Source organism: Pinus tabuliformis, chromosome 1_2 (assembly GCF_031772625.1).
Source record: "Pinus tabuliformis cultivar Carrire ecotype Pingquan chromosome 1_2, CPIR1, whole genome shotgun sequence".
In the NCBI taxonomy this organism is placed as follows: Eukaryota; Viridiplantae; Streptophyta; class Pinopsida; order Pinales; family Pinaceae; genus Pinus; species Pinus tabuliformis.
Genome location: NC_142298.1, coordinates 1,267,634,291 through 1,267,655,963, shown reverse-complemented (window position 1 = coordinate 1,267,655,963; position 21,673 = coordinate 1,267,634,291). Strand labels below are relative to the sequence as shown.

The window sequence follows — 21,673 nt, the reverse complement described above, 5'->3', positions numbered from 1 at the left end:
CACCATTTTGGCTCTCCATATTTTTCCGTCTCATCTCCTCTGTCAACAAGGCTGAGACTATTTCATCAAACTGCAAGGCAGTTGCATTGCTACCTATTGCAATAACCAAACTATCCCATGAATCTGGTACAGAACACAACAAACTAATGCACTTATCTTCATCTGAAATTTTAACATCAACAAATGCTAACTGACTTACCATAGTATTAAATGTGTTCAGATGCTCTGTCACCAAGTCTCCATACTTCATCCTCAGGTTATACAGCTTTTTCCGCAAGAACAGTTTATTCACTAGAGACTTAGATTGCTACAAAGTCCCTAACTTGTCCCAAAAAGCCTTTGTTGTAGCTTCCCCTGATACATTCAACAATACTGAATTTGAGACACACAATCGTATTGTGCTCTTTAACTTTCGATCCAGCTTCTTCCATTCTTCATCGGACACTCCCGTAGGTTTAGTACCTGGATCTACCCCAATCCACTGATCTTTATCCACCAACAGATCCTCCATCTTGAGTTTCCACAACTCAAAACTCTGACCATTAAATTTCTCGATCACTATCTTTCCACTGCTCACCATCTTCTTTCACCACCAGAATCGATCTCGCAAATATCCCACTGAACAGGGTCTACCACAGGCCCGAGCGAAACCCCTCAGCAACAAAGGCGTCCCCTTGAAGCCAAATCTACTCTGATACCAAATGTAGGTTTTAACCCCGTACAGAAATTACTTGCATATGAATTCTAAAACACAGAAAATAAATAATGTGAGAGAAGAACACATAAAACACATATACAAAGAGATTTTCCCCTGGATCAAAAAACCAGGACTACCAGCTTGATTTTTCGTTATGTTCCTTTCAATGTTACAATACATATTTATACATGCCGAAGCATCCAATACCATGGACAGAAAACCATCGCATCCAAAAAACATGTGAGAAAATCATGCAAAAAACAATAGGTGGGTCCGCCCAACCTAACATAGGGTCCAAAACCAAAATTTTCAGGGGCGCTGCCCCAGACCCCATAAAGTGGGGTTACGGGTGCCTTACAAACCCCCTGTTAACTACATGGAAAGAATATAACACAACCCAACAAAATCTATTCTGTTTTTCCACTGCTCCATTTTGTTGTGGATTTCTAGCGAAAAGAGTTCCTTTCTGATTCCATATTTTTCACAAAATTCATTGAATTCTCATGAGGTAAATTCCCCACCTCTGTGTGCTCTTAATAATTTCATGTTTAACTCACTTTCATTTTCAATCATTGCCTAAAAGTTTTAAAATAATCTAGTTCTTATATCTTATGAGAATACCCACTTCATTCAAGTACTCTCATCTATAAATAAAATAAACTACCATTCTCCTTTTAGAGCTAGAGCAGGTTTGACCGCACGGATCTACATGAATGAGTTATAGAGCCTTTGATTTCGAACATACCGTTGATTTGAAGCTTGCCCTAGTTTTTTTTCGAAGTTGACAAGGTTCTCAAATAACATTTTCTAGATTTGAAATTTTGGAGATATTTCTTACTGCTTGAGTTTTTATAATCTTAACCAAGTTATCAAAGCTTAGGAGTCCCAAATGCTTATTCCACAACCAAATTTCATCTCCTTGACTCATGTAACATCTATCTTGTTTAATTTCACTTAGAATATATACACTATTTGTTGTTCTTACTCCTCTTCCTACTAGCTTTCCTAAATATGATCTCCTTATCTCATAGTCCTTGGAACAAAAGTTGATATCATTTCCTTGATCGCATATTTGGATGACACTTAGAATATTATGCTTGAGTCCTTCAACATATAGTGCATTTTGTGCTTTTCCTTTGCCATTAATGAGACTCACTCTACCAACAATTTTAGCAAATTCGTTATCTCCAAACATCACATTTCCATACTTTTTCTTTTCTTATTGAGATGAACTTTTTTTGCTCACCTATCATGTGCATAGAACATCCACTATCTACAAACCATTGATTTTCCTTTTCCTTAGCACATAAAGCTAGACTACAATTTTTAGGCTTAGCTTCTCCAATTTTCTTTCTCCAAAATTTCTCTCTTTGTCCTAGAGGACAATTTTGTGATATATTGCCTGAATTATTACATTTGTAATATTCTAGACTGTACTTTGAAAGAGGAGAAAAAGAGTTATAAGTCACAATTTGGCCTTGCCAGTTTGGTTCAACAATCTTATTTTGATTATTACTCACATAAGGCTTGCAATGTATTTCCTGATGACCAAAATTTTTACAGTGAAACTGTGACCAACGAAAATAGTTTGATTCCTATTAGGGTAAGCTTGCCTTGATGAGATATTCCTTTTAGAGAGGGGTTGCTTCTCATTACTGTGATAAACTTTGTTTCCTAGAAGGTTAAAATGATAAGATCCTTTAAGGACATCAACAAAAATTGTAGGCTTTTGTTAATGATGAACATTGGATTCTTCCTTTGAATTTGGAGATTCTCCCATATAACCAAATCCAAATTTGTCATGTAGTGGTATGTGAGAGTTGAGAATGAGATCCAAGGTCTGGGTACTCTTCAAATTCTTGTTGCCATTGTCCAACTCCCCTTTTAGTGATACAACTTTAGCATCCGATGTTTCACAGATTTCTTCATTTTCCTTCAGTTTATTGCTCAATACATCTATTATTATAGGTTCTTCCTTCTTGGTTTTGATAGATTTAATTTCTTGAGATAAATTTTCATTCTTCTTTCTAAGTTTCTCATTTTATTCTATGGCACTAATAAATAGTTACTCCATATTTCCTTCTATTTCTTCTATATTTTGTTCTTCTTTTGGACGAGTCTCTGTTTCATTTCTAAATGCCATGAACAATATTTCACTACTTCCACCATAATATTCTTCTTCTTCATCAGAGTCATCTCTGTCTTGTTTGGAGAAGAAATTCTTTTTGTTTGAGCCTCTCTTCTTGAGGCTTCTTCTCTTAGGTTCATCTTCATTATCGCTATCATATTTAAAAGGGAAGTTTGCTACAGAATGTCTTATTTTACCACATCTAAAGCAAATGAGAGGTAGCATACCTCTGATTTTGGATCCTTCAGCTTCTTAAAAAATTATGTCATCTCAGTGTTAGAATCATTGCTACTACAATTACAATTCTTTCCCTTTCTTGATGTCCTAGATGGCTTGAATGTAGCTTCCATTTGAGGAGAATTTCTCTACCTCATATCTTATGTTATGAGAATTCCATGAAGTTCATCCATTGATAGAGAGTACAAATCTTTTATATCTTCAATCGCATAAACCTTGGCATAAATATTATCTATAAGAGATCTCAAGACCCTTTGGACAATCATCTTTTCTTTGGCATCTTCACCTAGACCTTTGAGATAGTTGACTAGTTCTCCCTATGCCTCGTTTTATTTCTCTCTCCCTTTGCTATTTCATGCCCCTCTTTGTCTAAGTTTCCTTTCCCCATTCCTTTCTCTATCTTTGTCACATTCTCTCACACCACCCCCCCAACCCCATCAATGTCACTCTATCTCTTTCACTCCCCCTTTCTATATCTCTCCCCCCCTTTCAATATCCTTTTGTCTCTATCTCTCTTTGTCCCTATGTCTCCATCCGATATCAATTTTCCTATTCCCCCATCTCTCTTCCTTTCCCCGTTCTGCTCTCTCTCCCACCCTCTGTCTCTTTGACACACACCCTTTCTCTAACCCACCCTTTTTCCCCTCTATCTTTGTTTCTCTCTCTCTCTATCTATCCTTTTGGCCCCCCCTCTCACTCCCTCTCATCCCCAATCTTCATCCTTGTCTCTGTCTCTCCCTACCCCTTTTTCTCTTTGTCCTTAAGTCTCCCTCCTATACCCTCTCTCTACCCTTCACTAACACTACCAAACCCCTCTCCCCCTCCATCCTACCCCCCCCCCCCCATCCTTTTCTCTCTCCCTATCCCTTTCTCTATCTGTCCTTATGTCTCACTCCTATACCCCCCTCTCTCGTTATGAGAGAGGGGTATGCTTTACCCAATATTCCCCCCAATTGTAGGTCCTTGCCATCATAATATTGAATAAAACATACCCTACCCTCATATGAGGGTAGGGGTTTATATTTAACCCAATAATCCCTCACCCTAACATAATTACAACATACTCTATGAAACGAGAAAATATATAAAATTAATCTTAGCATTTATATGCTAAGATTATATAAAGATAATAATGTTAACATATGAGGGTAGGAGTTTATATTTTACCCAATATTCCCTCACCCTAACCTAATTACAACATACTCTATAGAACCAGAAAATATACAAAAATAATCTTAATATAATAATATACTAAGATTATATAAAACAACAATGGTAACTTTTTAGGACTATGCTAAGATTATATAAAGATAACGATGGTAATATATGAGGGTAGGAGTTTATATTTTACCCAATATTCCCTCACCCTAACCTAATTACAACATACTCTATAGAACCAGAAAATATATAAAAATAATCTTAATATAATAATATACTAAGACTATATAAAAATAACCATGGTAACTTTTTAGGACTATGCTAAGATTGTATAAAGATAACCATGGTAACATATGAGGGTAGGAGTTTATATTTTACCCAATATTCCCTCACCCTAACCTAATTACAACATACTCTATAGAACTAGAAAATATATAATAATATACTAAGATTATATAAAAATAACCATGGTAACTTTTTAGGACTATGCTAAGATTATATTAAGATAACCATGGTAACATATGAGGGTAGGAGTTAGGGAAAACGATAGAGGAGCTCTCGCAGGCGACTACCATGGCGGAACCCTAACCTAGGGTTTGTTATAGGGACCCCCTCTCATGGCGACTTGCACTTGGAGCTTTTGGGTTTTGACAGCACTGACGGCCTGATCACCGACAGAGGTTTCGGGTTTCACGGAGCCTTTTGTCTTACTCTGCGGTCCCCTCTCGGTTCCGCTGGCGCACTGACTCCTCCCTCCTTTCCGCTGGACGGTTCCCGGATCGATTCCTGTTCCGGCTCACTCTGCACCGACAGTCAGCATGGGCGATGAAGACCTGGTTGACTATGAGGCGGACCCCACGCCTCACCAGGACATCTGGGCTCACTCAAATAGGCCTCACATGATTCCGCGGAGTGTTGCTCTGGGCTTTGAGACAGGTGCTCCATCGCAGCAACGGCACTTGCCGATTTCAGGGAAGAATAAAACTCCAGACTACACTCTTGCGGACGCCTCACCTCTGGAATGCCCGCCCCTTTCCCCCGCGACGATACAGCTTTTGGGTACAAGCTTCCTGAACTCGCCTACACTGGACGCTCCGCTACAGCTTCATAATCGCCCTGCATTACCTCCGCCCCCTCCGCCTCCGCCCCCATCAAGCTCACATTCACCCTCAGTTTCCTTTATGCCGCAGGCCCAACGGCTCCCCCTCCACTCCTCCCTACCCCTCCTTCCGGGCACTAGCACCTCGGCTCCTCGCTCCCCGATCCGCTCGGGCTGCTTCACTACCCCGCCGATACCAGTTCGATCCGCTGGCTCCGCACAGCATAGCTCATCTGATCCCTGTCGCAAACTTCTGAAGGAGACCCCCATTGGCAAGCGTTCAGAGAAGGTGACGAAAGGCAGATGCCTTCGAGCTCTTGATTCGGATTTTAGCGTTTTTTTTGGGCCAGAAGCTCCACTGCCGGATGTGATGGATGCTTCTCGCAAGGTTCTGGTCGGCAGGGTCCGTGGACGCACCTACACTGCGGAACGACTTAAGCTCTGGGTGGAGGAGATATGGGGTTCACTGCTAAAAGAATTACCAGAGGTAATGGTTCTCACAAGGGGCTGGTTCGCCTTACACTTCCATCGCCCCGAATATACCCAGTGGATTCTCTCACAGTATTGGCACATTGAGCTAGCTCCAGTCATGCTCAAGCGATGGGATCCTCTTTTTGATCCAGAACGAGAACAATTGGGGGCTGGACCCATCTGGGTTCGCCTACCTGGTCTGCCATGGCAATTCTGGAGCCCGTATGCCTTCAAGCGAATCGGGGACACACTTGGTACATACTTGGAGCACGACAGATCATACGAGAAAACGGGCACCAGGACTATGGCTCGAATCCTAGTCCACTTGGACACCAGACCTGGTCTAGAGGAAAAAATCATACTGCACCATAACCATGTCTCCCGCAAACAGATACTGGACTACGGAGGCGTTCCCTTCTGCTGCCGAAGATGCCATAAAATTGGCCATCTGTATAAGGATTGTCCGTTGATTTCGGGGGTGACTTCTGTGGATACTAAAGGACCTCGACAGAAGACTACTGTGGAACAAAATGCTGGAGCTAACATCACAACAGAAGGTGAACAGGCTCAACAGGAGACTCCTATCAAGAAGACGGGTGATAGTGCAAAAAAGAATACTCGAAGGAAGGCAGCGACTACATCAGGACCGCCGCGTACTCGCTCAAAGACCGCAGAGGACACACCCAAGTCGGCGGAGGCTGCACCTTCTCATCCGGGTAATGCATCCACTCCTATCTGTACTCCTTTTTTTTCTGATGAATTGCAATCTATTTTGCACTCTTCATATCGGACCTCCTTCTCAGAAAATGTCTCCCTCCCTTCCATCCTGTGCACCATTGCCCCTCCTCCACCCACTTTCTCTACCACCCCCCCCTCCCATAATCCGGTTTTGGGATGTCCTGACTCCCCACCCTCTCCGGTCGGATCCGGCTCTCATCATTACCATCTGAGGTCCCGGGCTCGCTCTAAATATCTGGGTCTGGGATCATCCCCTGGTCGGCATCGCAAGCAAAAGCGCGGTAGACCATCCAATATCTCCTCTGCTAAGCTTAATGCGGTTGCGGATGTAGCCATGGGGCGACAGTTTACTATTGAACGGGCACTTAGAGCTATTGAGCCCCTGACCTGCGGTTCCCCATGATCTGGCTCTCCTACAACTGCAGGGGACTAGCCAACCCCAAAAAACGATTGGCTCTGAAACGACTCTTGCAAGAGTCTAGATGTGACATCATTTTCCTTCAGGAAACCCTCTGCACCGCCGAGGTGGCGGTGAAAAGTCTACAAGCTATGCTCCCGGGATGGGTTTTACATGGACTGGATGCCTGTGGCAGATCTGGTGGTCTACTCATTGGAATAAACCCCAGAAAAAGCAGGCCTCTCTCTGCTTGGGGGGGCTGTGGCTTCCTTGGAATGGAGATCTTCATGGGAGAGCTGGGCATCCCAATCAGAATCATAAATATTTATGGGCCTAATCAGAACAGACTAGCATTCTGGCAAAATTTCTTAACTGGCAACCATATCACTCAGAATACAGTAATTGGGGGCGATTTCAATTTCTCACTGGGGGTGGGGGAATCCTGGGGTCATCATGCGCAGTGTGACCCTTTGGCGGAGCAAATGAACATGCTACTAGATGCTCACCATCTTGTGGATATCCCCATGAACAAGAAGCTCCCCACTTGGCACAACCAGCGTACAGGAGAGGCTGCTCTGGGAAGGCGATTAGACAGATATATGATGCATGAGGAATTGATACAATTATTCCCATTATATAGACAGTGGGTCAGCACTGGGGGCCTATCAGATCACCACCCGATTCTTCTTCAGATCAGTGACAATAAATTCAAGCCGCGATCCCCTTTCAAATTCTTTGCTGGCTTTCTCCAAGAACCAGACTACATCAAGCTGGTCACGGATTTTTGGGCATCACAACCCCCGCTGAGAGATCAGAGGAAAGCTTTGGATTTCTGCGAAAGACTAAGGATGCTCAAAGTTATGACCGAGATCTGGGCAAGATCAAAGCGGAAAAGAGATGACCAGATACTGAAGGATACTGAAGATCAGATAGCTCATTTGACTGATGAGAGAGGGGCTGGCTATCAAACCGACGCTACAAAAACACTTCTATGCCAGTTGCTTGGGCAAAAATCGAAGTTATTACAAGAAAAGGAGGAACTATGGAGACTCAAAAGCAGAGCCATTTGGCTCAAAGCTGGGGACAGCAATACAAAGTATTTTCATAACCTCGCCAATGGCAGAAAGGCATCAAATACCATTTGGAAGCTACCAAGGGAACCAGATGGTTGGGCTACCACACACCAGCAACTTGCGAGATTGGGGGTTTCACATTTCAAGAGACTCTTCACGGCACCAAATTCTGTTAATCTTCCAGACATTATCAGACTAGCAGGAAAGTTTCCTCGGTTTGTTGGGCAGGAAGACATTGAAGACCTCAGTCAACCGGTCACTACTCAAGAGCTGGAAAGTACTCTCAAATGGTTCAAGAAGGATAAGAGTCCGGGACCAGATGGTTGGCCAGTGGAGTTCTACCTGGCTTTTTATGATTTGCTGGGAGAGGACTTATTGGCTGTCGTTGAGGAAAGCAGGATCACAGGGCACATTCATCCTCCTATGAATCAGACCTTCATCGCCTTGATTCCCAAAACTGATGACCCCTCATCCTTCAATGATTTTCGCCCTATCTCCCTCTGTAACTGCCTTTATAAAATTATTGCCAAAATCATTGCAAATCGCATTAAACCTATCCTGTCCACACATATCTCTGCGGAACAATTTGCTTTTCTCCAAAATCGCCACATCCAAGAGGCCATAGGCACTGCCCAGGAAGCCTTACACTCCATAAAGCTGAAGAATCTTAAAGGTATCTCATTAAAGATCGACCTTGCAAAGGCTTTTGATAAAGTAAATTGGCTCTACCTTAAGATGATCCTCACTCATTTGGGATTTCCCCTTTTGCTCATAAACTGGATTATGGGATGTGTATCCTCTGTTTCCTTTGCTATCCTTATCAATGGTGCAGCCTCGGACCGCTTTAACATAAATAGGGGGATCAGGCAAGGCTGCCCCCTTTCCCCACTACTCTTTCTCATTGTAATGGAGGGATTGAGTAGGCTCATAGCGGATGCAAAAAGGAATGGTGATATCAGCGGCCTCAAAATCACTGAACAATACTCTCTCACCCATTTACTGTTTGTTGATGATATCTTAATCTTTCTTAATGGAAGTATCCGAGACATCATTGCTTTAAATGATATTCTGCTACTCTTTTGTAAAGCTACGGGCATGGAAATCAACAGGGACAAATCCACCAGATCTATGATGCGATGCACTCAACAGGAAACTCAGCTGGCGACCCAGCATTTCCCCTACTTGGAAAGTCATATGATGGATGGTATCAAATACCTTGGCTTCAGATTAAGGCCGGATGGATATAAAGTGGCACACTGGTCTTGGCTCATAAATAAAATTGAAAAAAGGATCATCTGCTGGCAGCATCGACTACTGTCAAAAGCCGGTAGACTTTTACTGATCAAATCTGTTCTCGAGGCTACCCCAGTCTATTGGATGTCGCTCACTTGGATTCCAAAAGGCATCCTTCAAAAAATTCAACAAATATGTAATAGGTTCCTGTGGAATGGCAATAAAAAGGGAAAGATTTTTGCTTGGACCAGATGGTCCCTCGTTTCCTTGCCAAAGAGATGGGGCGGATGGGGTATTAAATCCCTCTCAGATTTTGCACAAGCTTTGACTGCGAAACAGGGTTGGTCACTCCTCAAGATGGACAGCTTATGGGCGGAAGTCATACACCAAAAATATATCTGGCCTTCCAACATTATTGAATGGCTCCGCAGACCTACTTGGAACCACCTGGGCATATCCGCGATCTGGAGGGCCACACTAAAAGCTATGCCTCTGATCCGTGATAATCTGCTTTGGAAAATTGGGAATGGTGCACAGGTCCGCATCGGCTTAGACCCTTGGCCTGGTTCAGGGAACGCACACCTTCTGCCGGAAGGCTTGATCCGACATCTCAACAACGGGGGCATTAAATATCTGGCACAGATCGGTGATCCCCATAGAACAACTATCTTCACTCAAGCATGGGTCACGGATCGGCAGTGGCATCTACCTGATGAATGGACTGCACATTGGCAAGGATACATACAGGCACTTACCGAATCACACATTAAGCTACATGAGGAGGAAGATGAACTAATTTGGGCGCCCGCTAAATCGGGTTCTTATGCACCAAAGCTCGGCTACTTAAAGCTTATTGAAGCTAAGAAACCTGACATTCTAAAAAATTGGTGGAGAGACATCTGGCAGCTACAAGCACAGCCTCGTGCCAGACTTCTAATGTGGAACATAATAGCTGACAAGCTTCCTACAGGTGCCATTCTCAAGAAGCGGGCTTTCAATGGACCAACTTGGTGCGTTCTCTGCAAAAAAGAGGAGGAAACAACGCCTCACTTATTCCTTACCTGCGAAGTTACAAAGGACATTTGGCAACAAGTTACACGGGCCCTCAACATTAGCACAGTCTGGAACGGTGCTGATATACCCTCTGCGTGGGACCATTGGTGGTCTGCGGTGCCTTCTAAAAAGGCCAGGAACCTACCTCCTGTGGTGTCCTGGTTTATTTGGAACAAACGCAATGCTATAATTTTCGAGGATTACAGAGTCAACTGGCAACTACTTCCGCCATCTATCTGCGTGGCCTACACAGAAATCCCCTTTGAGAATAAAACCAACACTCCCAGGCACATCCTACCTGAAAACATAAACAAGGATTTTCCTTGGGCCTTTTTTGACGGTGCAGCTCCATTGCAAGGATGTGGGGGGGGTATTGTATTACACCTCACAGAAACTCATTATTATCACTTGAGATTGGGGCTGGGGACAGGTTCCAACAACCATGCTGAGCTTATCACTCTGAGACATCTCCTCTTCTTTGCTCTATCCAAACATTGTCGACAAATACAAATTTTTGGGGATTCAAAGATTGTGATTGATTGGGCAAACAATAAATCTATATGTCATGCATATTCTTTGAAACACATCTTGGAAGAAATTGTTTTTTTAAAAACACATTTTGACCAGATCACTGTTACTCACATCTACAGGGAAAGAAATGCACTTGCTGACCGGCTCTCGAAAGAAGCGGCGGATCGCCCTATAGGAGACTGGCTGATTGAAGAATACACTCCAGAGGGGATGCACAGGTTCTATCATCGTCCATATATCGACGGCCTGCAACAGGGGGAAATCCTCCCCACCTAGATTATTTTTGATCTACATGTTCATATTTTTGTATATAATCAGCATAGTACTGATCGGCTCTATACTTTATTTCACTGCATGAGGGCTCATATACCTCAAACTCTGTCTATTTATGGTTAAATGTGAGACATTGTTTTTTGCTTCTCTTTGGATGGATACTGATTCACCGTATCCACAGTTGGACTCACAGGATGTTTTATTGTAAAACTTCTTTTGTATCGTGGTAAAACCACACTACTGCATATGCCTTGGCATCAACAACATGTAATCTCTATTATTTTATTTTTAATAGAAATTACGAACTCTATTTTCCCCGGAAAAAATGAGGGTAGGAGTTTATATTTTACCCAATATTCCCTCACCCTAACATAATTGCACATCCTCTATAAAACCAGAAAATATATAAAAATAATCTTAATATAATAATATACTAAAATTATATAAAAATAACCATGGTAATGTTTTAGGTAACTTCCTAATTAAAGTGCTTCACTTCACTTGATAGATGCGGATACCCTTTGAATGGTTATGTTAACATTTTCTTTTACTTTTATGGATGTGCATACCCTATGGATGAAAAACCTTGAACGTGTGGTTATGTTAATATTTACTGATGGGAGTACCCTTTGAATTATAATGAAAAGGCTTGCACGTGTGTTTATGCTAATAGAAAAAATAATAAATAAATGTTTTCAGCAATGAGAGATCAGCCAATTGATGATTTTTTCAACCATGAGAGATCGGCCAAGAGATTGACCAATGATGATGAGCTTGCGTACAATATATAAACCATAGATGGCACAAACATGGGAAAATCTTCTCTGTGCTGGCAAAGCAAACAATTAATCTGAATCCCAAGCTTTCACCGATTCAAATTGGCAACTAATATTAACTCAGATTTTTATTTTATTCAAAATCAAAAAACTATCGTTCATTGAAAATGGAAAAAGGGAATATCCACACTTTATAGCTAATGATTGGATTGCGGTACCTCCCAACAAGAAACTACGGCGTGTTCAAAGTCGTGGAGTACAGTGGCATACGTTCCAGGGATTGTGGCTGAATTCGGATTGCGGCACCTCTGCACAATTTGTTGTGAAACAGGACATTCATGGTCATACCGTTGTCATTCGATGATGACAAGGAGAGAGATGTCCTTTTCAATTGTGGGTTACAACTAACGGGTGTTTCTATCTTCATCCATGCTCAATGATGACATGGACGGTTTTAGTGGTTTTATTATATGGGAGGAGGTTGTGTTGAGATTTTCTGTTTGTAGCAAAATAGGAAAAATCTCAGCTGATGACAACAATAGAATTCAGGTCCTAGATTAACTCCAGGTTGTTGGGATGGAGTTAATGCCTCCTATATTTGATGTGAGGGAGTTAATGAGGCTGTTAGATTCTCTATGCTATATAACAGGCAACGATTCGGATGGTTTGCTGAGAGGGTGAGAGTTTTATGAGGTTTTCATTATGTAATCTCCAATTTGATTAATAAATTCCTGATGCCTATGTTTGGTGGACGTAGCCCAGATTGGTTGGGTGAACCACTTTAAGAGTTGTGTCTTCTGTGCATATTTGATCTGCTGTGTGTTTATTTAATTTAGCTGTGCAATTGCTTGTCCAACAATTGGTATCAGAGCGCGTTGGAGGAGCGGCACTGCTGGAGGTGGAGCGCTAAGGCGTGGAGGCGCTGGTGCTGAGAAGGTTCTGTGCGTAGAGGTCATTTCTTTGCTGCCTCGAGGCGCTGCGTGGTGAGAGCCAAAGTGTGAAGTCTTTAATCTCAGTTTGCTGAGCTGCACAGCAGAAGCGTGGCACAAAACATTAGTTTTTCGCCTGCAGTTTCATAACAACCCATCAACGTTGGATTCGTGTGCCTGGTGGGCGCTCTTCAAACCATTCCCAATGCGGAGAACAACGTATTGCTACAGGTCTGCGTTGGATTGATACAACTGTTCAGTTTTTTTTATTACAGCTCCCGTAAATAAGAAAAACGGTGTGAATTTAAATTATAACCTGCGTGGGTATGTGTATTGAAACTGCGTGGATAGATAAACAGTGTGGATGTGTTGTCAAACTGCGTGGATTTATTAAAACAGCGTGGACATATTTTATAAACAGCGTGGATGTGTTGTCAAACTGCGTGGATTTATTAAAACTGCGTGTACATATATATATGTTTTGAAAATTGCATAGAGATGGCAGTACATTGAAATCTGCGTATTATATCAGCATGGATATATTTTTTTTTGAAAACGGCATGGATACATTTTTTAAGAAACAGCGTTGATATGTATTTCAAACTGCGTGGATAAATTGAATACATGCGTTGTGTTGTTTTTTTTTTTAATATATGCGCTGTATATATGGTGTGCTGGGATTGGCGCAAAGCACAGAGGTTTATTTGTATTTTACATGCTAATCCGAAAATAATCTGAGGCATAAGCATTGATTCAGATTCAATTTTGTGTTGTTATTAAATTGAAATTGGAGATTCTTTGGTTTTTTAGACGAGATGGCCAAAACTCAGAGTGCCCGTTTTGAAATTGAGAAATTTAATGGGAAAAATAATTTCGAGATCTGGAAGGTAAAGATGCGCGATCTGCTGGTTCAACAAGGTGTGGCGAAAGCACTGTTGGCGAAAAACAAAATACCTCCTTCCATGACGGAGGATGAATGGGATGAGATGGACGATAGAGCTCTGAGCGCAATTCGGTTATGTCTGGCGGACGATGTTCTATTCAACATTGTGTCAGAGAAATCCGCCGCAGGCTTGTGGTCAAAGCTTGAGAAGCTCTATATGACAAAATCTTTGACAAATCGGATTCTCCTGAAACGACAGCTTTACGGTTTGCGGATGAAAGAAGGTACCTCAATTGTTGATCACCTGAATGTTTTTAATACCTTATTGGTGCCATTAGACAGTCTATATGTGAAATTTGATTCAGAGGATACGACAATAACTCTATTATGTTCATTGCCTGAATCCTAGGATCACTTTGTTACTTCCATAAGCTTTAGTACATCAGACATCCTTGAGTTTGACGATGTTGTTGGAACCTTGTTGGCTGAGGAGACGAGGAAGAGGTCGAATGCAGACACCTCTACATCAGAGGTAATGATGGCCAGAGGTCGCTCACGAGAGAGACACTCCGGAGGAAATCATAGTGACTCTCGCTCAAAGTCAAAAGGAAAGAAGCCAAAGGTGAAGTGCTGGCATTGTGGCAAGGCTGGACATCTGAAAAAGGATTGCTGGAAGCGAAAGCAGGCTGCTAAAGAAGGCTCTTCGACAGAAAAGAAGGAAGCCAACACCACAGATATAGGTTCAGTATCAGGTTCAGGTATGAGTGATGAGGTATTGTCTGTTAATGTTTCAAAACATGATCAACATTGGTTGTTAGATTCCGAGGCATCTAACCACATGTGTATTCATAAATATTGGTTTAAAACATATAAATCAATTTATGATGGTGTTGTGTACATGGGTAATGATGTAACATGTAATATTGTGGGAATTGGGAGCATACAACTACAAATGTTTGATGGCACAACAAAAATATTAACTGATGTGAGGCATGTACCAGATTTAAGGAAAAATTTGATTTCATTAGGAGCACTTGATTCAAATGGATATAAAACTATAATTCAAGGTGGAGTTATGAAAATCTATAAAGGTATCTTACTAGTAATGAAGGCTAAGAAGGTAGGAAATCTTTTTCAGTTAGAAGGTAGAACTGGGTCAGATCATGTGTCTATGTCTGAACATGACAATAGTTCCATTCACTTATGGCATCAAAGATTGGGGCATATGAGTGAAAGAGGATTGAAAATTTTGGCTGACCGAAAGTTACTTCCTAATCTAAGATCTGGAAAATTGGATTTCTGTAAACATTGTCTGTTTGGTAAACAAAGTAAACAAAAGTTTAAAACAGGCAAACATACTAGTAAAGGCATACTTGATTATATCCATTCAGATGTTTGGGGTCCAGCCCCTACAGCGTCATATGGTGGCTCGTCATATTTTGTATCGTTTATTGATGACTTTTCTAGGAAAGTGTGGGTCTACATGTTGAAAAGGAAGTCTGATGTTTTTTCAGTTTTCAAGCAGTTTAGAGCATTGGTAGAAAACAACACTGGTAGAACAATAAAGTGTTTAAGAACTGACAATGGTGGTGAGTTTACTTCCAAGGAGTTTGACAGCTATTGCAAGGATGCAGGGATCGAGAGGCATAAGACCACGGTTTATACTCCTCAGCAAAATGGAGTTGCTGAACGCATGAACAGGACTCTTCTAGAAAGAGCAAGGTGTATGCTGAGTAACGCGGGTTGCAAAAGGAGTTGTGGACGGAAGCAGTGGCAACAGCTTGTTATGTGATAAACCGATCTCCATCAACGGCAATAGGCTGCAAGATTCCGAAAGAGGTATGGAAAGGACACCCTTGTGACTATTCTAAACTCAGAGTGTTTGGTTGTGATGCATATGCTCTAGTGCCTAAACATCAGCGAACTAAATTAGATTCGAAATCGAAAAGGTATGTCTTTGTTGGGTATGGTGATGGAACAAAGGGATTTAGATTGTGGGATCCTACTACCCGCAAAATCATCATCAACAGAGATGTAAAGTTTGATGAATCCTCTCTTGTACAGTTAGATGTAAATAGTAGATTGAAACAGGATGATGTATCTGATTTCCAGCATATTCAGTTTGACAGCATTTCTAATGATATTCATAACGACCATAGTTCAGATTCTAGTCATGAACAGGTTTCAGAATCAGATTATGAACAGGGTTCAGATGGAGGTCATGAACAGGTCTCAGATGGCGATCATGAAGAAGTTTCTACAGATGATAGACAGCCAATTGTGGAAGCACCAGAAACATTCTTAAGGAGGTCTACAAGGATCAAACGTCCTCCAAGAAGGTATGATGATCATGTTACTTCAGTTGCTTTGATCGCTAATGATGATGAACCTTTGTGTTATCAGGAAGCTGTAGAAGGTTCAAATAGTGACAAATGGAAAGCAGCCATGAAGGAAGAAATGATTGCCTTAGGTAAGAATGGCACGTGGGATCTGGTTGAACTTCCTAAAGGTAGGAAAACTGTGGGATGCAAGTGGGTGTTCAAGGTGAAATGGGGTGTGAATGATACGGAAGACAGGTACAAAGCGAGACTGGTTGCAAAGGGGTTTTCTCAGAAAGCTGGCATAGACTTTCATGAGATATTTTCACCAGTGGTTAAAATTGTTTCAATTAGAATTGTGTTAGCATTAGTGGCTTTGTTTGATTTAGAGTTGTAGCAATTAGATGTTAAGACTGCATTTCTACATGGAGACTTAGATGAGGAAATATATATGGAACAACCGGAAGGGTTTGTTCAGCATCGCAATGAGAAATTTGTCTGCAGGCTCAAGAAGTCATTATATGGCCTGAAGCAGTTGCCTCGGCAGTGGTATAAGAAGTTTGATTCTTTCATGTTGAGTCAGAAATATGTAAGAAGTGAATATGATCATTGTGTTTACTTTAAGCAGTTAAATAATGGCATGTTCATTATCTTAGTGTTGTATGTTGATGATATGCTTTTAGCAAGCAAAAGCATTGAAGAAATCAACAGGTTGAAGACTCAGATGGCAAGGACGTTTGATATGAAAGATCTAGGAGCGGCAAGACAGATTTTGGGCATGGAGATTTGCAGAGACAGGGGCAATGGTAAGCTGTGGCTATCACAACAGAAGTATGTTGAGAAAATACTTTTGAGGTTTGGTATGAATAATGTGAAGCCTGTGTCAGTCCCTTTAGCTTCCCATTTTAAGCTTTCTTCGAGTTTATGTCCTAATACAGATGAAGAAAAGGATTATATGTCTCGAATTCCGTATGCCAATGTAGTAGGATGTTTAATGTATGCGATGGTTTGTACTCGACCAGATATTTCACATGCAGTTGGGGTTGTCAGCAGGTACATGGCAAATCCGGGTAAAGAACACTGATCAGCAGTGAAATGGGTGCTTTGGTACTTGAGAGGCACAAGTAGTTATTGTATTTCTTACAATAAGAGTAGTGAATTTGTTTGCGGATATGTTGATTCCGATTTTGCAGGTGATCTGGATAAGAGAAGATCAACTTCAGGGTATGTCTTTACTCTTGCAGGTGGAGCTATAAGCTGGATGTCAAAGCTACAAAACATTGTTGCTTTATCCACTACTGAAGCAGAGTACATTGCTGATTCGCATGCTTGCAAAGAGGCGGTTTGGTTGAAAGTTTTGCTTGGTGAGTTTGGTAGGTTACAGGACAACATCAGGTTACTTTGTGATAGTCAAAGTGCAATACATTTGGCTAAGAATCCGGCCTATCATAGTAAATCAAAGCATATTCCAATTAAGTACCATTTTGTAAGACAGGTTATCACTGAAAGGGGAGTCTCTCTTGAAAAGGTGCATACAAAGGAGAACTGTGCAGACATGTTCACGAAACCAGTTTTGTTGGAGAAGCTACGCTGGTGTTTGGCTTCTCTTGGCTTGCAGAAAAGATAAAATAATAATAACAGGGCATCAGGCGAATTGTTGTCAAGGTGGAGATTGTTGAGATTTTCTGTTTGTAGCAAAATAGGAAAAATCTCGGCTGATGACAACAATAGAATTCATGTCCTAGATTAACTCCAGGTTGTTGGGAGGGAGTTAATGCCTCCTATATTTGATGTGAGGGAGTTAATGAGGTTGTTAGATTCTCTATGCTATATAACAGGCAACCATTCAGATGGTTTGCTGAGAGGGTGATACTTTTATGAGGTTTTCATTATGTAATCTCCAATTTGATTAATAAATTCCTGATGCCTATGTTTGGTGGACGTAGCCCAGATTGGTTGGGTGAACCACGTTAAGAGCTGTGTCTTCTGTGCATATTTGATCTGCTGTGTGTCTATTTAATTTAGCTGTGCAATTGCTTGTCCAACAAGTTGTAAAGCCCATATTGGGTTTAGACATCTGCTTCCATGTCATTTTCATTTTGATGTTGTAGTTGTTCGATAATGACAGGGAGAGAGATGTCCTTTTCACTTATGGGTTACAATTCATGGGTGTTTCTAGCTTCATCGTGCTCAATCATGACATGGAGGTTGTAGAGCTCAGACATCTATTTTTGAAAAGCGACTTGTAGCACACTAGTAATTACACATAATACATAGGTTACAGGATAGAATGAACACCATTTGATTGCTATCATTTACTCAGTACAATTACTACAACTATTTGATGCTCGATACCACTAGTAATTGGTAAATGTTAGCAATGCCTTTGAACACAGTATTCAATGTAACATGTAACAGATAGGGTAATATCCATAGCCCAAATTTACACAGAGCTCAAAATGCTGCCGTCATCCATTTTTGGAAAGTTAAAAAATAAAAAAGATTGACATGTTTGATTTTCGGTATGGAAGTTTTATGTTTTACTTGGTATGGCATGGTATGGTATGGTTGTGGAAATGAGGTACTTGTTTATAATTAACCATTATTAATCATGATGAAAATGTTATTTGCCCATAACCACATTCTACACTCTAGTATGTGTGTGGGATTCCATCTTTTCCCTGCTCATGACACGTGCCCCTCATAAAATAAAGATAAAATATTCTCTAGATAGAAAAGCAATGTCCGCTATAATAAGAAAACAAATATGAATATGCATGTTTAGTTATTTTTAATCAAAATCATTATAAAACATCAATAATCCCAACTTCACTATGCTCACTCGATTTGTTTGTTGATATTACAATCCCATAGATATATATATATATATATATATATATATATATATATATATATATATATATATATATATATATATATATATATATATATATATATATATATATAGATAGATAGATATAATAAAAATAAAATAAAATAGATAAAATGTGGACAACCTAGTTGATAGATAAAATGTCTCAATGCACATGTTATGTAAAATATTTTAATTTCAATTATGTATATATTTATGTATTCTTTTAAAAAATTATTTATGTCATATAAACCAATTGAAAAAAATAAGTGTTCACGCTTAAAACCTTTGAAACAGTGTTACTATTTTACATTTTGGTCCTTTTATAGGTATATTTTTTTGTCAATTTTCTATGTGGGAAACTCATATATATATATATATATATATATATATATATATATATATATATATATATATATATATATGGTTTCTCAAAAAGTTTTTATTCTTAAGATTTTTTTGGGGGAAGATTTAAGATTTCTGTTAGGAGAAATGGGCATACACCTTTGCCAAATATTTCATCTCAAGATAAATGTGGTAAAATATGTTATGACAAATACCCCATAATATCTGAGGTAAGAAGGGTCTTTGATGGCAAATAAACATTAAGTATAAATGGGAGGAAAATATGAAGAGGATATAGTAAGAGTTAACCAAATAGGGGGGGGTGTTGTTAAAATTGGAAACTAGGGCCAAATTCCACCTTGGGGCAACTCATATGATGGAGATGATTATTGCATTGTATTCCTCTTTTCGAGAGCTCTAAGTTTGATATAAAGATCATCTCATTCGGACAAGTAGAAGTGTGATTTTTAATTTATTCTCTCACATGTACAAATTGTTCAAGTCTGCCTCTGCTTAATGTAGGATCAAGACGCCCAATAGATGTGTCTATTCACCCATAACAAAATGTATAAATAGAATATACCTCTCTCCTCATTTGGAAATCATTCACTCACTCATTCTTCTCTCTCTTCAACAGATTGGTTCGTACAACTTGGGCATCTTCTCTCTCTCTCTCTCTCTCTCTCATACGTGCGGCTAGGAGGATTGTTTTTCTGGGCTAAAACATAACCAAAAATTTCAGATTGTTGACCAGCATTGACCACTACTAATTTGTTCAAATTTTACTTTGTCTTTGGAGGAAAAGTTTCACTCTCTTGAGGCTAGATTGATTTCCATGAAAATTGAGGTGTTTGGGGCTATTTGACCCGCGTTGGCTGTTCTTTGACAGAGCTTGACCAGTTTTTGTAGAATTGTTTTGGGTTGAATTTGACCCTTGATGGAGGCTGAATTTATCTGCGTTTTACCGAGCTTCAAAGGAGGCATGTTTCTGTTGATTTTCCATCATTTAGTTCTGGTTAGGGTTGAAGTTTGACAACAATTGAATACAGAGATTGACAGGGCTGATTTAACTTTGTATTTGGATGGTCTATTTGAATTTTGTACTCTCTCTCTCTCTCCATTGAACTATTGAATAATAAGAAGAAGATTTGATCAAAGGGTTTTCCCCACACTGGGGTTTTTCCCTGGAATCCACCAAATCTAGTGTCCTCTTGTCTTGTCTTTTACATATGATTTTATGTTCTATCTGCATTTACTCTCAATGTGATTAATGATTGATGTGATTTCTACTAAAAATAATTGGATATTGTTATTGGGTTGCTAAAGAAGATTGAATTAAATTGTGTTAAGCATAAAACATACCATTGTTATCCAAATTTAACATGGTATCAGAGCTCAAGTGAAGACAAATCCCAAGCAAGAGTGAGGAAGTCAATCACTAAGGGAATTTATTGGATAAGAATTTGGACCTAGCATCAATGACGACTATATCTTACTTCAAATCCGAGGACAAGCTTTGGGAAAAATCTTATTATCATGCATGGAAGATGTCTCTGGATTTGAATTTGGAAAAGAATGATGATATGTGATATGTCAAAGGAAGAGTAGCAGAGCCTCCTTCAAATGCATGTTGCTGCAAAAAAAAACTATAATAAAGGAGAGGTCAAAGATAAGAAAAGTATTATTGATTCTATTCACAAGCCTTTGGTTGCCTATATTTTTTATTTAGAAACATCTAAGGAGATGTATGGCAAGCTGGTTGGGATGTTCAAAGTAAATAACACAAATCAAGTTCTCTTTCTCAAGAACAAGTTGAAAGACATCAAGATGGATATAGAAGAATCCATTCGATCCTACTTCATGAGGATTACCAAAAATCAAGATGATCTCCTATCTATTGGAGAATTTTTTGGTGACAGGAAGCTCTCTCTTTTTTCATTTGGAGTCCCTACAAGAGATTGGGATGTGTTTTAAACTACCATCCTCAATAATGATAGGATTCTACGATTTGATGAATTATTGGCTAGATGCACTCAAGAATAAATAAGGATGATGGAAAGAGATAAGCCCTAAAATGGAAATAAGCCTACCTATTTCTCCGCTCACCCTAAAAGAAATATCAATGATGGTCCAAGAAGGCAAGGTCAAGGGTTTAAACCAAGATTCAAAGAAGGAAGAAAAGAAAGATGCTTCAATTGCAACAGGTTTGGCCACTTTGCTACAAAGTGTCCTCACAAAAGGATACTACAATGGATGATGAAAACAACAAGAAGAATAACTACAAAGGCAATGGAAATCAAAGGAACAACATGTTCAACAAAAAGGGAAAGAGGAATTCTCCCTCCATTCCATATGGAAATGGTCATCCTCCCAAGAAGTTGAGAAACTCCATCTATGAAGAAACTAATTTATGAGCCTCGGTATTGCGACAAGAATGTTGCAACTCCCAAGGCTACCAACTT

At 40.1% G+C, this 21,673-nt stretch overlaps 1 protein-coding gene across 1 annotated transcript; it reads left to right on the top strand.

Annotated features, from left to right (window-relative positions):
* Positions 1-7,077: 7,077 nt before the first annotated feature.
* On the top strand, positions 7,078-12,851 carry LOC149210838 (uncharacterized). The gene is made up of 4 exons (XM_089399120.1): positions 7,078-7,943; positions 8,049-8,405; positions 9,036-10,571; positions 12,701-12,851. Exons 1-4 carry the CDS (start codon positions 7,078-7,080, stop codon positions 12,849-12,851), a joined length of 2,910 nt encoding a protein of 969 aa, XP_089255246.1.
* Positions 12,852-21,673: the final 8,822 nt, after the last annotated feature.

Excerpts from the sequence above, each read along its gene's own strand:
- LOC149210838 (XM_089399120.1), top strand. The coding sequence starts at position 7,078 with ATGCTCCCGGGATGGGTTTTACATGGACTGGATGCCTGTGGCAGATCT. Across the intron at positions 7,944-8,048 it reads TTGCTTGGGCAAAAATCGAA|AAAGGCATCAAATACCATTT; the intron begins GTTATTACAAGA and ends CGCCAATGGCAG. Across the intron at positions 10,572-12,700 it reads AATAAAACCAACACTCCCAG|CTGTGCAATTGCTTGTCCAA; the intron begins GCACATCCTACC and ends TATTTAATTTAG.